The 19,816-nt window shown below is 32.8% G+C and overlaps 2 protein-coding genes across 2 annotated transcripts; both read left to right on the forward strand.

Annotated features, from left to right (window-relative positions):
- Positions 1-1,695: 1,695 nt before the first annotated feature.
- On the forward strand, positions 1,696-8,586 carry LOC120082617 (diacylglycerol kinase 1). The gene is made up of 8 exons (XM_039037868.1): positions 1,696-1,947; positions 2,467-3,898; positions 4,329-4,695; positions 4,917-4,993; positions 5,664-5,783; positions 6,046-6,210; positions 6,843-6,983; positions 8,219-8,586. Exons 2-8 carry the CDS (start codon positions 2,729-2,731, stop codon positions 8,366-8,368), a joined length of 2,190 nt encoding a protein of 729 aa, XP_038893796.1. The 5' UTR covers positions 1,696-1,947; positions 2,467-2,728; the 3' UTR covers positions 8,369-8,586.
- Positions 8,587-8,735: 149 nt separating this feature from the next.
- LOC120082618 (zinc finger protein ZAT9-like) lies at positions 8,736-17,934 on the forward strand. The gene is made up of 2 exons (XM_039037870.1): positions 8,736-11,642; positions 16,096-17,934. The coding sequence occupies exon 2, from the start codon at positions 16,165-16,167 to the stop codon at positions 17,713-17,715; it is 1,551 nt and encodes a 516-aa protein (XP_038893798.1). The 5' UTR covers positions 8,736-11,642; positions 16,096-16,164; the 3' UTR covers positions 17,716-17,934.
- The last annotated feature ends 1,882 nt before the right edge of the window (positions 17,935-19,816 follow it).

The raw sequence follows: 19,816 nt of genomic DNA on the forward strand, positions 1-19,816 counted from the left end.
TTATTTTTTTTCTAATTGTATTGTAGTACAATTCATGTCAACAAGAAAATGAATGGATAAATAAATAGGAATATATTTTTCTTGGTTGCATTTTCTCTCTATTTGTCTAATATTATGACTTTTCTTTTCCTTTTTCTTTTGAATTCAACATGTAGATCGAAAGTTCAAATAGTGATTTATACAAACCAATAGTGCAGGACAATTAGTGCAAACAAAGATGGGTGGAAATTGATTTTTTTGGTAAGAAACCGAACTTTCATTTAAGAGATGGGGTGACAGTTAACCAATAAAGAATTAAAGCAAATAGTCCCTTCTCCAGTACATTTCTTAACACATGACTTCTATATATATATATATATATATATATGTATGTATATATGTATGTATGTATGTATGTATGTATGTATATGTATGTATGTATGTATGTATATTAAAAGATTTTTTTAAAATGATATATATATAACTATATAATAATCAAATTACAAGTTTGGCTTCTATGGTTTGAAGAAAGTTAAAATTTAGTTTCTAATAAAATATTATGAGGTCTATAAAGATTTTATCCAATCATAGAAACTATTAATGAAGTTTTATCAAATTATAGGACTGAATTTTGACTTTTAAAATCATAACATAGGTATGAACTTTATAATTTAAAGTTAAATTCCATATGAAATTTGATTGTTTTTTTTTTTTTTTTTTTTTTTTTCCATTTTTAAAAAAAGGAAATTGAGAATATCTATCTAATATAATTAAGCTATATATACATATTCTATCTCTCTCAAAACTTAGATCGACTTTATCTTTTTGCAAATAACATTTAAAATTATATTTTTATGCTAAAAATTATATCTTTCAATAAAAGTAATGCGACGAAAATGAAAAACTATAATATAATGGGAACGCAGATATGAAGAAAATATAATAATAATAATAATAATAATAATAATAATAATAATAATAATAATAATAATAATAATAAATATAATTTAAATAAAAAAATGAAATAATTAAAATTATAAAATTGGAAAATTTAGTGAAATTTGTAGTGGATTTCTTAAATGAGTGTTCATTCTAAGATTCACCAAATACCACTTAAATAAAGTGACAAGTAAGATATGAACTTAATGGACACCAAACATGAATAATTACAAATCACATAGACAACATGAAGGTGACACATATGACTTTTGGAATACTAAACAATGTACATCTATTTGTTATTATAATATTCATAATAAATTGATTTGATTAGATCATTTTTTTAAATTATAAATCAAATAATTTTGTTTAGTCTAATGAATATTCAGTCTTTGGCTTTCGAAAATAATAAGTAGATTTATTTATTGTGCTATCCACACAATTATTTAAAAGATAATTAATGTTTTTTAATAATAATTTGAATATGATTATATGAATCAGATATATTTATATTTTTCATTAATTAAAATAAAAGACGTATTAAAAAGATGAAACCTCTTTCAAACGGCACATCGTGGAATTAATCCTAGAACGCTGAGTCACCGCGGAATTCACACGAGGGAGGTGAGTCCCACGTGTCACAATCAGAGGTCCAGTTGTCCGAATCCAAAAATGCCACGTCTAAAGTATCTGTGGGAGCCAGTTCCGAATAGAAGATTCTCTGATAGAATCTTAATTTTATAAATCTGGAAACGAAATAAAAAAGATTCTAAAATTTATTTGATTTGGAAAATTGATGAAAAAAAGAGGAAAAAGAGAGAGAGAGAGAGAGAGAGAGGGAACGTGACTTCCATCTGAAAATTCTCAAATCCGTACCTTTCTCCCGACATCGAAAGCTTCGGATTTGAGTCTTGACATGATTCCTTCGATTCAAGGAATACCGGGCGATTATACTATTCGAAGATCGAGTTAGGGTTTTCTGTGATCGGAGCATTTGATCCTGTTCTTCACTCATTGTTTTCTTTTTCAGTAAGTTTAATTCATCCATTAAGTTCTGTTGTGTCCCATTTTCACCGTTCTTCGTGGTTATGCTTGTATTTTTTAAAATGAATTTTCTCTGTACATTTGTTAGTTTTGAGAGGAAGATTAGAAGGAACATGTTTAGTGTGGTATGAACTTGAATATTTTGTGCTGCTGGTCGTTTTTTGCTATACTTTTTTGCTGCTAAACGCCTTATTGAGATTGCTGGTCTATTAATTTCTGAATTAGAAATTTTCTGTGTTCAGATGTTGTTACAATCTCTATCGAGGTCTTCTTTTTCTTATTATATATATATATATATCTTTATTGAATTAATCGTTGTAAATCTTATTAAATATATCTTCTAGAATTTAATATGACTCCGGCATTCGTGATATTCTTAAGAATACATTGGAATTTCAACGTTAGAGGATAGCTTTGAAGATGTTTGTTTTTCATTGTCTTTTTTAATGATAGCGTTCAAACTTTGAAGTTTTATTTTTAATGTTTACTGTTTCACATTTTCAGGAATTATTTGGATTGCCTTTCAATATTTTATTTGACCCCTTGGAAGTGTGGTGGGGGTTTAAATTCGTGATGTTGAGACGTGAAGAAGTGAGTTACCACCTATAAATTGGTAATGTCATCATTAAGTTGGACTCGATTATTAAAATTTGGTTCTGATTTGGATTACGTTGGAGTTTGGGCAGCAACTGGCCGTCAACTGTCTTGAGCCAGATTTCTTATTTCAGCATTAGATGGTTCTCTTTTCATATCTGTGATTATACAGATGGATGAGGATTCGGAAATGGGATTGTTGTTCCCTAGTTGGAACAGCAAGAATCCAACTGATCGCCTTTTTGTTATTTCTTGCTTTAGTGCTGCCATAATTGGAATTTTGACCATAGCCTTTACGGCCTTCCAATGGCGGAGAAATATTAATTTGAGTTGGATGAAAGCTATAGCCAGGTCGAAGAGAAACCCCAAAAAAACACAGAGAGTTCCTGTAGCTGCACACGACTGGATTCTAGAATCTGTATCTCGTGGAAAGAATTTGAGTTGTTGTGTGTGCTTAAAGTCTGTGTCCCCTTCACAAACTCTCGGTCCTATGGTCGCTTCAAATAGTTTTATTCACCGTTGCAACATTTGTGGTGTGGCAGCTCACCTAAGCTGTTCTTCTAATGCTCAAAAGGATTGCAAGTGTGTATCTATGATCGGCTTTGAGCATGTGATCCACCAATGGGCTGTTCGTTGGACTGAGATTACTGATCAACCTGATGAAACCTCTTTCTGCAGTTACTGTGAAGAACCATGTAGTGGATCTTTTCTTGGTGGTTCTCCAATATGGTGTTGCTTATGGTGCCAACGTCTAGTGCATGTTGATTGCCATAGTAGTATGTGTAATGAAACTGGTGATATTTGTGACTTAGGTTCATTTAGAAGGTTGATTCTGTCACCACTTTACGTCAAAGAGTCAAATAGGACGTCCTCCAGTGGATTTTTGAGCACCATCACCCATGGAGCAAATGAGATTGCATCCTCAGTGCGTGCAAGTATAAGGAATCAGAGTAAGAAGAGTAAACATAGTCGTAAACCATCTGTTCCTACAGGTTCAAGTGGCAGTCTTCGTGACATGTCTACAGAAAGCACTGCTGATTCTCATCGCACAGTTAATGGTTATCATGGAACTGAAAGAAACTGTAATGGTAACAGAACTTCAGATGGTCGGCATCAAAATGTTGATATAGATGATAAAAGTATTTCAAATCCAAGCTTCAAAAAAAATTCTTCACTCAATCATAAGGATGAAACTCATATATTAGGAATGAACCTGAGATATGAGTTGATTGAAATGCCTTCAGATTCACGTCCCCTGCTAGTATTTATCAACAAGAAAAGTGGGGCCCGCCGTGGAGATTCTTTAAAACAACGGTTAAACATGCTTTTGAATCCTGTGCAGGTATGTGTTTTTCTCCACTCTATTCAAAACAGGCTTTAACTTTAGAAGTAGACTGTTGTATGTTACAGCCTAGAATAATTTGTTCAACCTGCTCTGTACTCTCTGTTTGATACCCGTGATAAACGAGCCAGACAGCAATGTTTTTTGTATAGCTTTTGCACAACTTCCCTTTCTTTATGGAATTCGGTGCGAACTTGGAGCATATATGTTTGGTTCTGTTCTATCGAAAATACAATATTGAGGTCAATGAAACCCACTAAAAGTAACTGATTTATTTATCTTTAAACTTGGTGTTGTAAATGTTTGTTATGAAATAGAAAAAATGCTTTATACGAGTAGGGTTAAACCTAATTTTCTTTGAAATATTTTCACGGCAAGTGTTAATGATGTTTATGGGGTAATCATCGTCGAGTCTGTGCTGATATTTCAGGTATTTGAGTTGAGTTCTACACAAGGCCCTGAATCTGGTCTTTATTTATTCAGAAAAGTGCCGCACTTCAAGATTCTTGTCTGTGGGGGCGACGGAACTGTTGGTTGGGTATTAAACTGTATAGACAAGCAAAATTTTGTTTCACCTCCTCCAGTTGCTATTCTTCCTGCTGGAACAGGAAATGATCTGGCTAGAGTATTAAACTGGGGTGGTGGTTTGGGCTCAGTGGAGAGACAGGGAGGGCTTTGTACAGTCTTGCATCATGTAGAAAATGCTGCAGTGACTGTTCTTGACCGTTGGAAGGTGGCGATAGTCGATCAACACGGAAAGCAACTCAAGTCTTCACAATTTATGAATAATTATCTAGGTAAGTTTTATTGATATATATGTGTGTCTGTGTGTGTATTTGGTGTATTTAAGGTATTGGATATTAAGTATGACAAGACTTCAGGGCACTTTTGAAACATATATGGGATCTCATAATCTGGGATCTTCTATTGAACCCTCGTTGCATCGTCTTTTTCTCTAATTTCTTTCGTTTTGTCTATATTTTACTGCATTATTACCAATTTGCCCCTCAAAATGCAGGAATTGGGTGTGATGCTAAGGTTGCCCTTGACATACATAATTTACGGGAGGAAAATCCAGAAAAATTTTATAACCAGGTGATAAATGTTGTAGACTTAAAAGATAACTTCAACTTCCTTGAAAATAATCCATCACATAAAGTCGTGCTGACCGTAATTGCAACCATGCATGAGCGCTATTACAACTTTTCAAATTGCATGTTTATTATTCAAAATCAGTGTAGTTATATTATAGCCATCTTGCGCCATTAGACATTAAATTTTTTATCAGGGTCGTGTCTTCTTTTATTCCCAAAGCGTGGATAATTTTATGAGCATTTATTTATTTTTAATGTCGAATGCCTAAACTCTTTGTTGCCAAAAACAAAAAAAGGTTATAATGAAGGGTGGTCATATTATGGAACCTGAGAGGATTTACTACTGCATGGTAAAAATCTTAATGCAATACTTGCCTCTAGTACTAAGTTGAATGCATATTGATATAGTTCATACATTTTGCTTCCTAATTGCAGGTGCACTAATGTCTAAAAAATTCATCAATAGAAGTGTTCATTTTATTCAATGTATAAGTTTTTATCATTTCTTAACTTGATTTCTCCTTTCTTAAAAAAAAAATTAACGTATTAGTTCCATATACATTATTAAAGAATATGTCTATATTTTCAGAAGTTCTAGCTAGTTGTTGCTTGTATGCTGTCTCTGATCTTAGGCTATTTGAGTATAGCTGACACTATTAACATAACTGCAGTTTATGAATAAAGTTCTTTATGCAAGAGAAGGAGCCAAGAGCATAATGGATAGGACATTTGCAGATATTCCGTGGCAAGTTCGTGTGGAAGTGGATGGTGTTGAAGTAGAGGTTCCTGAGGTAAGAACTTAACTTTCAAGTCTTTGGTTCTGAAACATTACTAAATTGTCGCTCTATTTTTTATTTTATCACTTGGAAGTTTTAGGCTAGTGTTCAATAGCATAATGATACATTTTAGTTTTTAGTTGTGAATTCTTGGAGATTTTAAATTAATCAAGGATTGGTGCGTAATATTTGTGTTATTTATTTCTGATTATCTTGTCCTGAATTTTCATTTACTTGAAGTCGGTTATTTGGGACTTTAATGTGAATATTTTTACAGGATGCAGAAGGCGTGCTTGTTGCGAACATTGGAAGCTACATGGGTGGCGTGGATCTTTGGCATAATGAGGACGAGACTTTTGATAATTTTGATTCACAGTCCATGCATGATAAACTACTCGAGGTTGTCAGCATATCTGGGACCTGGCACCTCGGGAAGCTACAGGTATATAATAATTCAAATAAATGTTCTTGTCTTCACATGCAATCAAGTCAAATTTGATGGAGCTATGTTAGCCTTCATGTCTAATGACGCCTTCTCTAATTTTTTGTTGCTAGGCACTCATAAAAATGGGTTAGCTTTCACTTTAGTGGGTCTCGATTAAGTGTGCGTGTGTTGGAGAAAGAGATCCCCAATAATATTTAAGAGATTCTCTAAATGAAATATTAGAGGGGTTCAAGCGCAATAAGGCATGCACATTTGCACTAAGGCATGCGGTAGTACTCGTTAGTTAGAGTGCCTCCTTGTGGAGCACGTACTCCTCACTAAACTGTGGCATGTCTGCGCTTTCCAAACTCTCTACAAGGTTTATTAAAACTAAGGATATTAATACCTGGGGAAATGGACGGTGAAATCATGAAAGCCTTTTTAGTGTTAGGTCATGTATCAATCCCAATTCAAATGTTAGGGACCTCCAACTTAGCCATTAAAGTGATATTCTGAGTCCTGGCCTATACTAGGAGTCCTAAGACATGAAGTGCTTGGAATCTTGGGTAAAGTACAAGGTTCATTCTTAGAGTTGTGTTGCAGCCTCGTTGCTTAGATGTTTGATGGCTGCTGCTTTCTTTTTGAAACAGGTGGGGCTTTCTCGAGCTAGACGACTTGCACAGGGGAAGTCGATTAGGATACAATTATGTGCTGCATTGCCTGTTCAAATTGATGGAGAGCCTTGGTTTCAGGACTTACCGTGTACACTAGTCATATCCCACCATGGACAGGTAGTTGCTCTTGTTCTCTCCTCTAGTTTCTCTTCATTGAAGAAGATCTTTACGTAGCCCATGACCTTGTGGAATGTGGAGTTCGTTACTTGCAAAGCATCATGCTTAGTATTTCTCTCTCTGGGATTGCAAAAGAAAATAAATAAGTAATAACAACAATAACAACAATAATAATAAATCATGCATGATCTTTCTCTATTATTGGTGCAAATAACCCCTGTCATGCTTTGAGCCTTGATGCGGAGGCCATAATATAAATTATAAACAAACAAACAAATAAAGGCATTTAGGCTCTATATGTTTTGGTCTCTAATGGTTGGGTGCCTTTTCAAGGTTAATAAGTACGAATTTGGTATTTTATGCTCTAATAATTTTTAATTGTTACATTTTCAACAACGAAGGTTACTTTGTGGTCTGATAGGAGTTTTAAGGAGAAATTAGGTTACTCGAGAAAAATTGAATATTTTGCCAACTTAGTGGAGGAATTATGGAAGTTTTTCACCTGGCAGCCTAGTTTATTCTCTAAATTTATGCCAAGTTACCGAGTACGATTAAACTTAAGCCTTATCATATGTCAATTTTAACATTCACCAATTTCGTTGGTTATAATTGAAAAATCTTAAAACATAAGATTCTATATTGAATTGATTGGGAAGATATATATTTTTTAAAAACATATCCGGTGTTAAGGACTAACACATATTTAACTTATGTATTTATTTCCTTGAAATTAAAAAAGAAGGGAATGGGTTAGAGAAGATGAGGGAGAATTTGGGTAGAAACTGAGGAGCATCTATCACGATGCTTCTCCTGAGAATATGAAATGTGTTCAACTCCGTCACTCTCGATCTTTTGATTTCGAAGGATTGGCTTTGGTGAAAATACAAGTTTCTTGGATCTACTTGGTGTTTCTGCTGTGAGCATGTTTCTACTTTCATTTGTTCAGATCTAATACTTGTACGTTGCTTTGAAATACTCTCTTCAATTTCATAATTATTTTCACCATTCAATAAAAATATCTCCTTAACTAGTTTATAAAGAAAAGATTAGAGGTACTATTTACCTGGCTTAGAGATTTTCTCGCTTCTTGTAGTGTAGGAAACAAGACATTTCTCTGGCATGATTAGATTTCTTTTAAGATCTCCCCGTTTTCTGTGGTATGACATAAAATGTGTTTGATCTGTTTCCCAATAGATATATGTGAATTTCATGCTGATTTAAATTTTGCTTTATAGGCCTTCATGTTGAAAAGGGCAGTTGAGGAGCCTCTTGGTCACGCAGCTGCAATTATCACTGATGTTCTGGAGAGTGCTGAATCTAATAATGTAATTAATGCTTCACAAAAGCGAGTACTCCTCCAAGAAATGGCAAAGAGGTTAACTTGAAAGTGTCTTTCTGTCCTTCCTGTAATTGTCAGGGTTTTGAGTACGAATCATTTTCTGCTTTTTATGCCGCCCTTCACATCTCTCCATAGAGGTAAGATCTAGTGGTTATTATTTTGTTTTTTTGTTTTCCCTTGATGGGTTATAGATAGCTGAGGCATGATTGTATATCAACGATATCTGTTATATAAATATATACATATACATAGAGTTTCCCAACATTATCAAGGTTTTCTTTGCCCTTTCCAAATAATTTCTGGTGTGTGGTTGAGATTGAACAATTTTATAGCGTTTGTGATCTTGTTTATTCTCAACCATATATTCCGTTAGTAAACCAGTCTAAAACAGAACTGTAACTTTTTCACATTCCTGATGGAATCTCTATCATTATATGATCCTCAGAGTTGAAACTTCATGAACTCTCTCTTTCTCTCGTGAAATTAACTTAAAAAGTTTGGTTCAAAATGTAACTTTCAGAAAGCCCGCTTGAAAACTGCCACCTTTGCTTATTATTGAGAATTTGTACTATTAGAAACATGTGGAAGTCTCACATTTGTAGAACTTGGAGCAGTGCCTCTAAATCTATAAAACAGTCTTTGGTTGCTTTTTTTCTCCAAACGAATCTGGTCTGTCCAATCAAATGTGGAGAACTAAAGCCAGTGAGTTTTCTTTTTTATAGTAGTGATACCAGTAAAATTTCAATGATGTTCCACCACCTGGCTGATAATGTTTTTGTCTGCTTAAGTAGCCACTAAAGTTAGTGTTTTGGTTCACTTTCCAAGTGGAAAGGGGATTCATGTTCTGCTGACACTGTGCTAAGTATTTATCCATTAATTACATTGTTGAAATGCTATTTCATTTCATTGGAAGCTACTTGAGATCCCACAATCATGGTTCAAGGTAGAGACACAAATACTTATAAACAGAAGATTTGTCCTTTAATGGCTAACTGCTTTTTACTGTTAGGCTTTGATTTGTGTGTGACCACAGAAAATATGGAAAGCGAATCATTTCATTTACAAATTTACTTTTGAGATTCTAATGAGGTCATTTCTATTCTGTTTTAATGTGAGATGTGGATAATTATGTTATTTTGCCTTAGAATATTCTCAAGCCATTACATTTACATTATAGCTTTGCCGTTGGTTCCTTGCCCATTTTTGGTGTCATGTCACCTTCCACATGACATTTTAAAAATCTTTTGGAATCCTCCTTTTGGCTTGACTCACTTGGCTTACTAATTCCATTAGAAGACTCCACATCACCACAATTTTGGAAGTAATTTGTATTTAGCATATTTACTTATTTGTAGTTATTTACGATTATAACTTGGGTTTAGAGTAATGCGTTATATAAATTCTCTAACTCTAGTGACGTCGTATGTGTATTCATAAAACATTCTTTGTTTCGTTGCCAACACATTGTTAGTGAATCACGTATATCTGTGTGTTGATTTTTTTAACGTTTTTCTGTATTTTTTAATTGACAATTTCGTAACAAATATATTGTAAGCTTGTAAATTATGTGTGAATCGAATGTTCTAGGTCATTTTCATAAAGCAAAAACTTGAAATAGATAAACCACTATTCAAATGTGTGGCTATGATGATATTCATATTGTTTTAGATCATATTCTATTTCTGTTCTTTTCCATATGTATTTTTCACTAGGATATGCTTAAGACATGCTACAAATTTTCTCTATTTGCATTTTGCCAGAACATTCTTTTGCTGTTGTTTGCATTATTAAGTTCAGTAGTGGAGCTTGTTTTCTTTTAATTCTTTAGTGAAAGAATCAACTTTCACTTCAGAAACTAGCTTTTATTTTCTCTTGTCCAAATGTTCTATTAGTTTCTCTTATCCAAATGCATCATTTATTTAATTAATTTTGTTGGGTTTATGACCAAGATAATTTAGATTAGGCTAGGTATTATGTTATGTTGGACCAATCAAACTTTTGCATTTATAGATCCACATTCCTTTGGATGAGTATCTTCTTTTGCGCAGTGCTTTCTAGCCTAATTAGCTACACAGCATGAATTACAGACGACAATTTTATGGTGGATTATGCTTATTAATTATTATAGTAAGCTAGCACTAGTTTGATCACTTTATGCGATGAATAGTGGCCTAGTTTATTAGATTTGGTTAAATCAACCTCTAGTTTGTCAATTTTGTGCAAACTAAACTTCTTGCATGAGTTTCGATATTCATTTTACATTTCAACGCTATTAAAAGAAAATTAAATTATATATGTTAGAATATATTTACTAGTTTTTGAATATTTGACAAGTATAAATTTTGTTATAGAATTACCAGGCTATATATCTATATATTGAATGGATGATAATGGAAAGGTGAAGAGATTATCTTACGCTATCTTATCCTAAATCTTAAACCCTAAACACTAGGAATTCTAAACTCTATACTCTAAATGTCATAGTTTGATCCAAAAGTAATAAAATTTAAGACTTTGATTTCTGTTTGATATTCCTTTTCTTTCAATCAAGTATGCCCCAAATGGCAGCATACTTTCTTAGCATTGCTTAGTAGATCAAAAGAGGTTCAGCTATTTTTCATTATAATTAGAATATGATGAGCTTTGGACATTGCTATTTTCTTCTTCTCTCTTAAGAAATTTAATTAAAATAGCATTGATCTTTGTGCAGTTGATTTTGATGATTTTTAAGCAACCCATTTGTAGCCATGAAGAGACACCTTAATTTAAAACTATCTAAGATGATAAAATTATGTCATGGTTGAGACTAGATAACAGAATGCAACAGGTGCTTATGAGATGTGTTTTGGTAATGAAATCTGTAAAATTCAGTCTCAACCTCATGAAAAAATTGCCACTTTCAACTTTCAAGTATTCTTTTACCTATCTCTCCATTTTTCTTTTGAAAGTTTGGTTACCAACCATCTCTTTAATAAAGTGGTTGGTACATTCTTGTCCTCTAATTTCTACCCCATTTAAAAAGTTACAAGCTTCATTTGAAGCTTAATTTATTTAATAAATCACCAGCCATGTGGTTTATTTAGTGTCACTTTTCAAGTACTTAAAAAGTCATTCCAAACAAGTCTCAAGACAGGTAAAAAAATAAGAACGAAATATTTCTACCCTTTACTTTTTAAAATCTCAATACAAATACATAAGTTACAACATATCAGAAAGCAAAAGTCGAAAAACGTTACTATACGGACATCAAAACGCCACTAAATCGTGAAGAAGAACAAGAGGTGAAAGCAAAAAGCCAAAGGAGAGAGCATCTTATTCAGGTATATATATCTATAGATCTTTATAATAAAGACAAGTGTGGACTTGCAATCTTTCATTTGAAGAAGTATACCTCATAGTATATAGTATAATAGAATAACTGTCTTCTTTTTTTTTTTTTTTTTTTTGATGAGTATCACTTTTGAAACCCCAATTTCCTTTACTCCAAAGGCAACTCTCCAAGAAAAAGCAGTAGCTTGACTTTGTTCAGATATGACCCACAAAACAAAACCCAATTGTTCATTCATCTTTGTTTCCAATATGTGCATAAAATTACGTATTATAATCCATAAAGAGTAATAATTAGGTGCAGCTTAGATTGTACCTAAAAAATTAAAAAAGAAATTCTTTAAAAAAATCAAATTACCACATAATAATATTTTATTGGTGCAATATAGGATGTACAGATGACAACCAGCTGCACCCAAGTTTTTTTTTGGGCAGAAAATATCATTAAATCATTTCTATTTTTTTTTTTTTCTAATGAATTCAATCATGGTAGTCTCATACCTAGAATTTAATATTCTATGAGCTACCTTATACTCGAATGTCGTAGGGTCTGAGAGTTTGTCTCGTGAAATTAAGTCGAGGTTTGCACAAACTGACTTAGCACTAACAAATAGCGAACAAGAAAATTCTTTTTCTTCCTTTCCAATGATGAATTAAAAGAGAAGATAAGAGGAGTCCCTACATAGGGATAATTTCTTTGGGAGAACAAGAATATTTATACTCTGTTTTTCAAAGCCAACCCTTGTAAGTTTTTAACTATTCTTCACTTTGTTCTATTTGGATAGATTTGGTTTCGTGTTGTTGAAGAGGTTGAAGAAAAAAACAAGAGCAATTAAAGGAGAACACTGATGTAAACAGATGAAGTCAAGTGGAAGCAAAAGGGCAAAATTATCTATATATATATATATTTTTTGGCAGCTATTTAGACACTGACATTATTAATTTCTTAACTATGTTTATTATTCAATGCCAAGCCGGCGATCTCCCTAACAAGAGCCAATTTTTTACTTCCACAAGGTCCGAATATGTTTCTCTATAGTAAATAAATATGTATCCCTCCAGAGCAATCGAAGCATAGCTTAGTAAACAAAATACTTATTTATCTTCTTCAAATTTAAGATTTAAATTTCATTCATATATTTATGATACGTCACATAGTGCACTTGGTTTAAAAAGAGAGCTTTGATTTTCTTTAACGATAATTAGAAACTCTAATAAATAATTAATGATTATTTATAGGTAGTTGATTAATTTAGTAAAAGTGAAAGAAAAACATGAAAATCGCTAGAGATGTCCACCGGGCGGGGCGGGGACAGAAAAGGCTTCCCCGTCTCCATCCCTGCCACCTATTTCAATCCCCATCCTCGCGAAATTCCCCATAGGGATCGGGGCGGGGTTCCCCGATAGGGAATTCACGGGGAAAAATTTTTCATTTTTTTTTTTATTATTTATTATTTTTTAACCACTTTAAAACTATTTATGTTCAACCTTAATGAAAATTTATTAGTAAGAGTCATTTCCAATGCATTCTTTTCAAAGAAATATTTATAAATTTTCTAATAAAGACAATAATATCTTATGTGCAAATATGTATATAAAAATTTAACCTCATAATTACTAAGTTTTAAACCTTACAAGTCTAGCCTTCAATTTAAACATTATAACATTCATGGTCATAAAAGTAATAAAATTTTAAATATAAAAAACATACATATCTTAAAAATGTATTAAAGCATGAAAAAGTTGAGATGAAAAGTAAAAAATAAGTAATGGTTGATGTAATGTTAATTTTGTAATATATGATGGTATTATATGTATGATGGATATGCGTTATTATATATATGTCATATGTTAGTTAGTTGAGTATATATATTCGTCAAGGTGGGGTGGGGAATTGGGGCAGGAACGGGGACGAGGATGAGATCGGAGAATGTAATCCCCGTCTCTGTTTAGTCAATGAAAAAAAATCTTCCCCATTCCTCGTCTAATCAGAAATTCCCCATCCCGCAGTTAAATGGACGCTCTAGAAATCTCCTTAAAAATGATCTTACCATATACTAATTTTGTCTTTGCCCACTCCGTGACATTTTCTAACTTTGTTTTATAATGTTATGTGTTTTCTTGTTATTCTTACTAATACGTGACAAGTAGTTCACAATATTTTTTTTTAGAGAAGGAAATTAATAAAGATTCAAATTCTCTAAAAAAATTTAACACAATGAATTTTAAGGAGAAAAAAGATTTTTTTCTCTTTTTCTAAAGATTAGTTTTTAGTTTTCTATTTTTTTTTTCTTATAACGATATCTATGGTTATTAGTTTTAGCAAGCTTAACCGGGAATCGGAGATTTAATCCTACATCCCGTAATCTAGATTGTAAAAATGTAGCAAACAAGTAAAACCTAATATTAATGGCAAGGAAAAGTATTTATATATTTAGAAAAGAGAGAGAGTTAGAAGATGGCCACTTGGCATCCCAAAAGGCATGGTGCTTTTCCATGTTCAATCTTGTGATATTGTATTTTCAAGTAACCTAAGCAACATTGATTATTTAGCCCATAGAAATAGAAAAAGTGGTTCACAACAAGTAAATGTATAAATCCAACTCCTTCACTTTTCTATCATTCCACAGTTATTACACTGTTCTTTCCCATGATATTTGTGTATGTATTTCCTCCAAAACAGTTACATATTTGATTACCATTTTACCTTAAGAAGAAAATCATTTGCAAAACAATTCTCTTGCACACTTTAAAAATAAATTCAAATTAGATATAATTTTAAAGAAGAATACTTAGGTGTATCTCGGACAACATTTATCTTTGTACATTCCACTAAATTACTCAATTCGTGACACATTCTTCTATTTTTTTTTTATATTTTAATTCATTTTTTATGTGTGTGATGAAAGTGAGATGCATAAAGATAGGTACAGCTTAGAATGAACCTAAGTATTGTTCATTTTCAAATATGTGTAGTTTGTGATTAAATTATGTAAAGTGATGTGTTTTAGAATCTAAATTTATATACAACGAGAATAAAACAAGGACTGAGAAACTAAAAAAGGAGTAAATTAGCACCAACAATCCAGGAAGAATAATCTTGAATCTCGTACATAAAAAACGAGATCATGACCTAGTGCATGTTTGAGAGTTATTTAAAATGGTTATACCTACTTTGAAACATACTTTTAATCAATCAAAATCAATTAATTGTTTATTTTGATATTTTTAAATGTATATTTCATAATGCTTTTAAATGATTAAAAGTATTTTTTAAGTAATTTTGAAAATGACAAAAGTGATATCAACAATTTAAAATTACTCTCTATCATGCCTCTATTGTATTACCAACATATGGTATGAACATTAATGTTTAAAAATGTAGTCCAAGACATTGAAATATACTTAACTTGGTCATATATGTTACCTATAAAATTAATCATAGATACGTAACAGATCAATTACTAAACTTGAATTCTAGTATTTGGTTTTTCTTAAAGCAAAAAAGAAAAGAAAAAAAAAGAACTATAGTATTTGGTTCCATCAAATGAACATTGGTTGAATAGTGTACTGTCAAACAGTATTGAACTGCTCCAATAGAAATCAGTCATTTTTTCTTTTTCATAGTAAAGAAAGAAAAAGAGACAAAATGAGAGAGATATATATAAGTCCAAATGATAGAATAAGAGGCCCACAGAGAGAGAGAGAGAAAGAAATGTAATTCCTTTATATGAAGACAAAGGAAGGAATTGTTAGGAAGACAGTTAGTTTAAGAGGTTCCTCAACCATAGGGATAGTCACCAGTAAGCAAGACAAATCTTGGGCCATTGGATTTGTGGGTCAGTTGAGTTGGTGCACGTGCTCCTTGCTTTGCTTTCTTCTTATTTACCCCTCTCTTTCTCTTTAGCTTTCTTTTCATGCATGGATTTCTCCTCCCAACATAGTCCACAGAGAGAGAGAGAGAGAGAGGGAGGGAGAGAGAGATAGAGTCATTTAAGCCTAGCTTCACCTTTTAATTTTTCCTCCATGCTTTGTTCACATCCATCATTAGCAATAAAAGTAGCACCTCCGCAAACTTCTAACATTATTTTTCTTTCTTTGCTTTTTTTCCTCCCTTAAAACTTTCAACTGCCCAAGAGAAGCTAGTGGTGAGAGAAAAAAGCTAGTTGAACTACATTAACAAAGCTTTCCTTGTTCCACCTTTTGTGCATCAGATCCTGTTCTTTCTCTCCATCACTAGAACTCATCAAATCTGAGATGGGTTTTCTGTCATCAGATCAAAAAAAGGAAAAAAAAGAAAAGATCAAGCTTGCTGTGTTCTCTGATGGAGTTTACTACTTTACTCACTAAATTTGAGCTCTCCACTTTAATTTTCTGATCTGGGTTATCTTGTTTTTTCTATTCCTCTCCTCTCTCTTTCTTTCTATTTCTGGGCTTTGGCTTTAGAATTGTTACAGTTGCTTTGGCTGGATTTTGGATCTCTGCTGCTTCTTCCTTGAATTCTAATTCTTGTCGATGGAGGCTGATCGAGAGTTCAAACACTTCTGCAAGTTATGCAACAGGAGCTTCCCTTGTGGGAGATCTTTGGGAGGTCATATGAGGTCCCATCTGATCAACAGTCAAGCTGGAACTGGCGAAAATCTGAAGAAGGTGAATTTGAAAAAAGCTGGAAGGAACTCTGACATGGATAAGTTTCTGGGAGATGGAACTTCTGATGGCTATAGTCTTAGAAAGAACCCCAGAAAAACTTGCAGGCTTGCTGAATTCAGTGCTGAAGACAGGTTCTGTAGAGAATGTGGTAAAAGCTTTCAGTCTTGGAAGGCCCTGTTTGGCCACATGAAATGTCACTCAACTGAAACTGAGAGAGTGTCTAGTAATTTGGAGTTCGATGGCCAATCAGATAGTGAAATTGCAGCTGCAAATCGTGGGAAGAGATCTGGGAGACAAACAAGGTACATGGCTGCTGAAATTTCATCTTCTTTTTCATTTGCTACTGCTGCTGCTGCTGCTTCTTCATCTGTTTCTGATCAGAATGATGAAGAACAAGAAGAGGTTGCTTTGTGTTTAATGATGCTTTCTAGAGATGTTGGTGGTTTTTTTTCAACCACCGAGTCTTCGGACAACAACTTTATGCCTAAACAAGTTCCATCTCTGGTCCCAAAAAATCACACCTCCAAAGTTGTTGAAGCTATTCCTTCTATATACATGGGAAGTAAGATGGTGAAACTGAAAGAATTCCACAGCAGAAAGTTGGAGCTCAGTGAGATGGATTCTGGGTATCTCAAATTTGAAGGGTCAAACTCAGAATTCAGTGCTTCTGCCGTCCAGATGAACAAGAACGAGGAGAAGTTCCAGCAGGATAACAGATTTGGATCAAGTTCGGACAACCCAACTGACATTGACCAACCTCGTTTTATTTCCAGTAAGTTCAATTCAGATCAGAGAAAGTTCCATGAGCTTTATAATGGGGAATTGAGGTCAAATTCCTTTAGAAGATCAACACCCAATGAACTAAACTCAGAATCATACAGAAACAAAGGAAAGAGAAGCAAATTCCAGTGTAATTCTTGCAACAAGATCTTTCACTCATATCAAGCACTTGGTGGGCATAGAGCCAGCCACAAGAAAACCAAAGGATGTTTAGCTTCAAAGACGGAAAACAGTGAAACTAGCATCGAAACAGAGATTTCGAACGACCCAACTTTTGAAAGTAAGTCCACAGCCACAGTGTTAGAGATGGAAAATCAGCATGAATCAGACATTCACATGGGTTATGAGAAAAAGAACATAAAGCATCATCAATGCTCAATTTGCTTCAAAATTTTTAGTTCAGGCCAAGCTTTGGGCGGCCATAAGAGATCCCATTTGATAAGCGGGTCCGAATCGAGAAACAAATTGCCACAAGCCACATCGATTCAGAAACCAGAGGCAGAAATAAGAGACTACCTGGATCTGAATCTTCCAGCGCCCATTGATGAAGAGGGCAGCAGCCATTTGGGGTCTTTGGAGCCATGGTGGGTCGGTGCTAGCCATTCGCACGAGCAGGCATTAGTGGGTTTGATTTGAGTGCTTCGTTTGCTTGTGGCTTCGGGCATTGTACAGTATAGCCTTTACCTTTTCGCTATGATTCATTGATTCTTTACAGATTTGGGAATCCAAGTTATAATTCTTCTGAATCAATATGATGGTTTTTGTTATAATTTGTGAGATTGCAAAATTTTAGCAATGGAAGTGGAGATGGGTTTTTGCTCATTGTTTGTTGGGTTTGATTTAGAAAGCACAGTCTCTCAGTCTTTTGTGGGTTTTCAAATTTTTACTTGGGATCAAAGATACATGAATTTTCAAAGAAATTCATATGTAGTCAAATGAGTCTAACTTATTAAAAAAAATTGTAACTAACCATAGACCAGCCATAATATCTATAATTAAGAGACACTGATATTTTACCATATTTAAAAATATTTTTAGTAGTTTTGTCTTTTAAAACAATTACTCAGATTCTAAATGGAGAATTGAATTTGTTTTTAGGCCATTCTTTGAATTTTGTTTTTCCAAACCTGATGAGATCGAATTATCGACCTTTTGTAATGGTACATTATCTTTGAGAGAAGAAAAGTTCTATCTATTAGAATGATTCTCTCTTTATTTTTTTAAAAAAATTAATTTCTCTAGGATTAATACTAATTTACATCACATGATACTTTATATATCTATATCTATTTGGGTCTAAGTTAACTTTAGACTTCATTTTAATCCTTTTAATTTCAAATTTTTGTTCTGATACTTAAATTTTGTATAATATTTATTTTGGATATTGTTGGCAAATTTACTCATAGAATTGATGCAGTATATTAAAGTAGTATAATGTATGAAAACAAGTAGCTTAAAATCACGTTTAATAATAGTTGTATTGTTCAATTTGAACATAACTCAACGAATTAATAGTCTAAAATATATATTAGAAAGTATAAAAGTCAAATAAAATAAATATAAAAGTTTAAACAACACGATATATATAAGCCAATAACTTAATCGAGTGATGTTTAATGAAAACTATTAATTATAATTAAATATTAATTAAGCAATAATGCTAAAGTCAGTTTTCAAATCTTTAGGATCTAACAAGTGTAACTAACTTTTTTTTTTTTTTTGCTGCATTTAAGTACTTCCAATAGGCTTAAGCTTTGCCACATTAGAGGATGTTGGATGTTCTTTTTGATTTAAGTAAACTTTCTTTACATGTAATTAAGCACTAAACATTATCAAGAGGGAGTTTATTTCATTAACTTGTTGAACTTTTTTTATATGATTTTGGTGAAATGTGAATTGGGAAAGGAAATGGGCATGTTGAATTTATATTGGTAGATTGTTTGGGTGGGAGAAAATTTTTCACCTCAATCAATTAACTACTCTTAATGGGTAATTATGAATTCAAATTCAAGTAAACTAATGTATATAGGAAGGACAAGTGGAGCCAGCCCACTTTTGTGTTGGGATCAAGTAAAATGGCATGGATTGGTTAGATGAATTTATTATTACTATTTTGGGGCTTTCAAATTCTTAAATTGGGTTGTAAAATAGTTAGGACATATGACAATTATTGTTTTGTAAACTTCTGATTAAATAACAAAATATTGAGATGACGTTTGGGGCAAAGAGTTGATTATTACAGTTGAGTTATAGTAGTTTGTATTTGGGATGTAGAGTATTTTAGTTTGGATTATGATAGTATGCGTTTGAGGTGTAAACTATTTTAGTTTGACAAGAAAATAGTAAACACTGTAACAAAGAATAAAAAAAATGGTGAATGTAAAATAGTAAAAACTGTAGCAAATAGTAAATACTGTAACAAATGAGAGTTTTGAGACAGTGTTTATTGTAGTTATTTGGAGTTTTGAAATAGTATTTATTGTAGTAAGAGGTGGTTATTATGTCTTAAGATAGTCTTCGCCCCAAACGATCCCCAAATAGTAAGGATACTTCATAATTTCTCTAAAGTGGAGATATGCCAATATATATTCATTGTTTCATATCCATTTTGAACTAATTTCAAATGATTAGACATATATATCTCTCTAAATGGTAGGTTTGAATCTTCTCATCTTTTTATTTTTATGTTATACTTTAAAAACAACTAGTGGCCGAGCCAGAAATTCTACATCGGGGT

The sequence above is a fragment of the Benincasa hispida genome, chromosome 8, assembly GCF_009727055.1.
Source record: "Benincasa hispida cultivar B227 chromosome 8, ASM972705v1, whole genome shotgun sequence".
Lineage (NCBI taxonomy): Eukaryota > Viridiplantae > Streptophyta > Magnoliopsida > Cucurbitales > Cucurbitaceae > Benincasa > Benincasa hispida.

Bases quoted from the DNA above. Each gene is read 5' to 3' on its own strand.
- LOC120082617 (XM_039037868.1), top strand. From the start codon at position 2,729: ATGGATGAGGATTCGGAAATGGGATTGTTGTTCCCTAGTTGGAACAGC. The intron at 6,211-6,842 runs GTATATAATAAT...TTTTTGAAACAG, and splicing joins GGCACCTCGGGAAGCTACAG to GTGGGGCTTTCTCGAGCTAG. The intron at 6,984-8,218 runs GTAGTTGCTCTT...TTTGCTTTATAG, and splicing joins TCATATCCCACCATGGACAG to GCCTTCATGTTGAAAAGGGC.
- LOC120082618 (XM_039037870.1), top strand. From the start codon at position 16,165: ATGGAGGCTGATCGAGAGTTCAAACACTTCTGCAAGTTATGCAACAGG.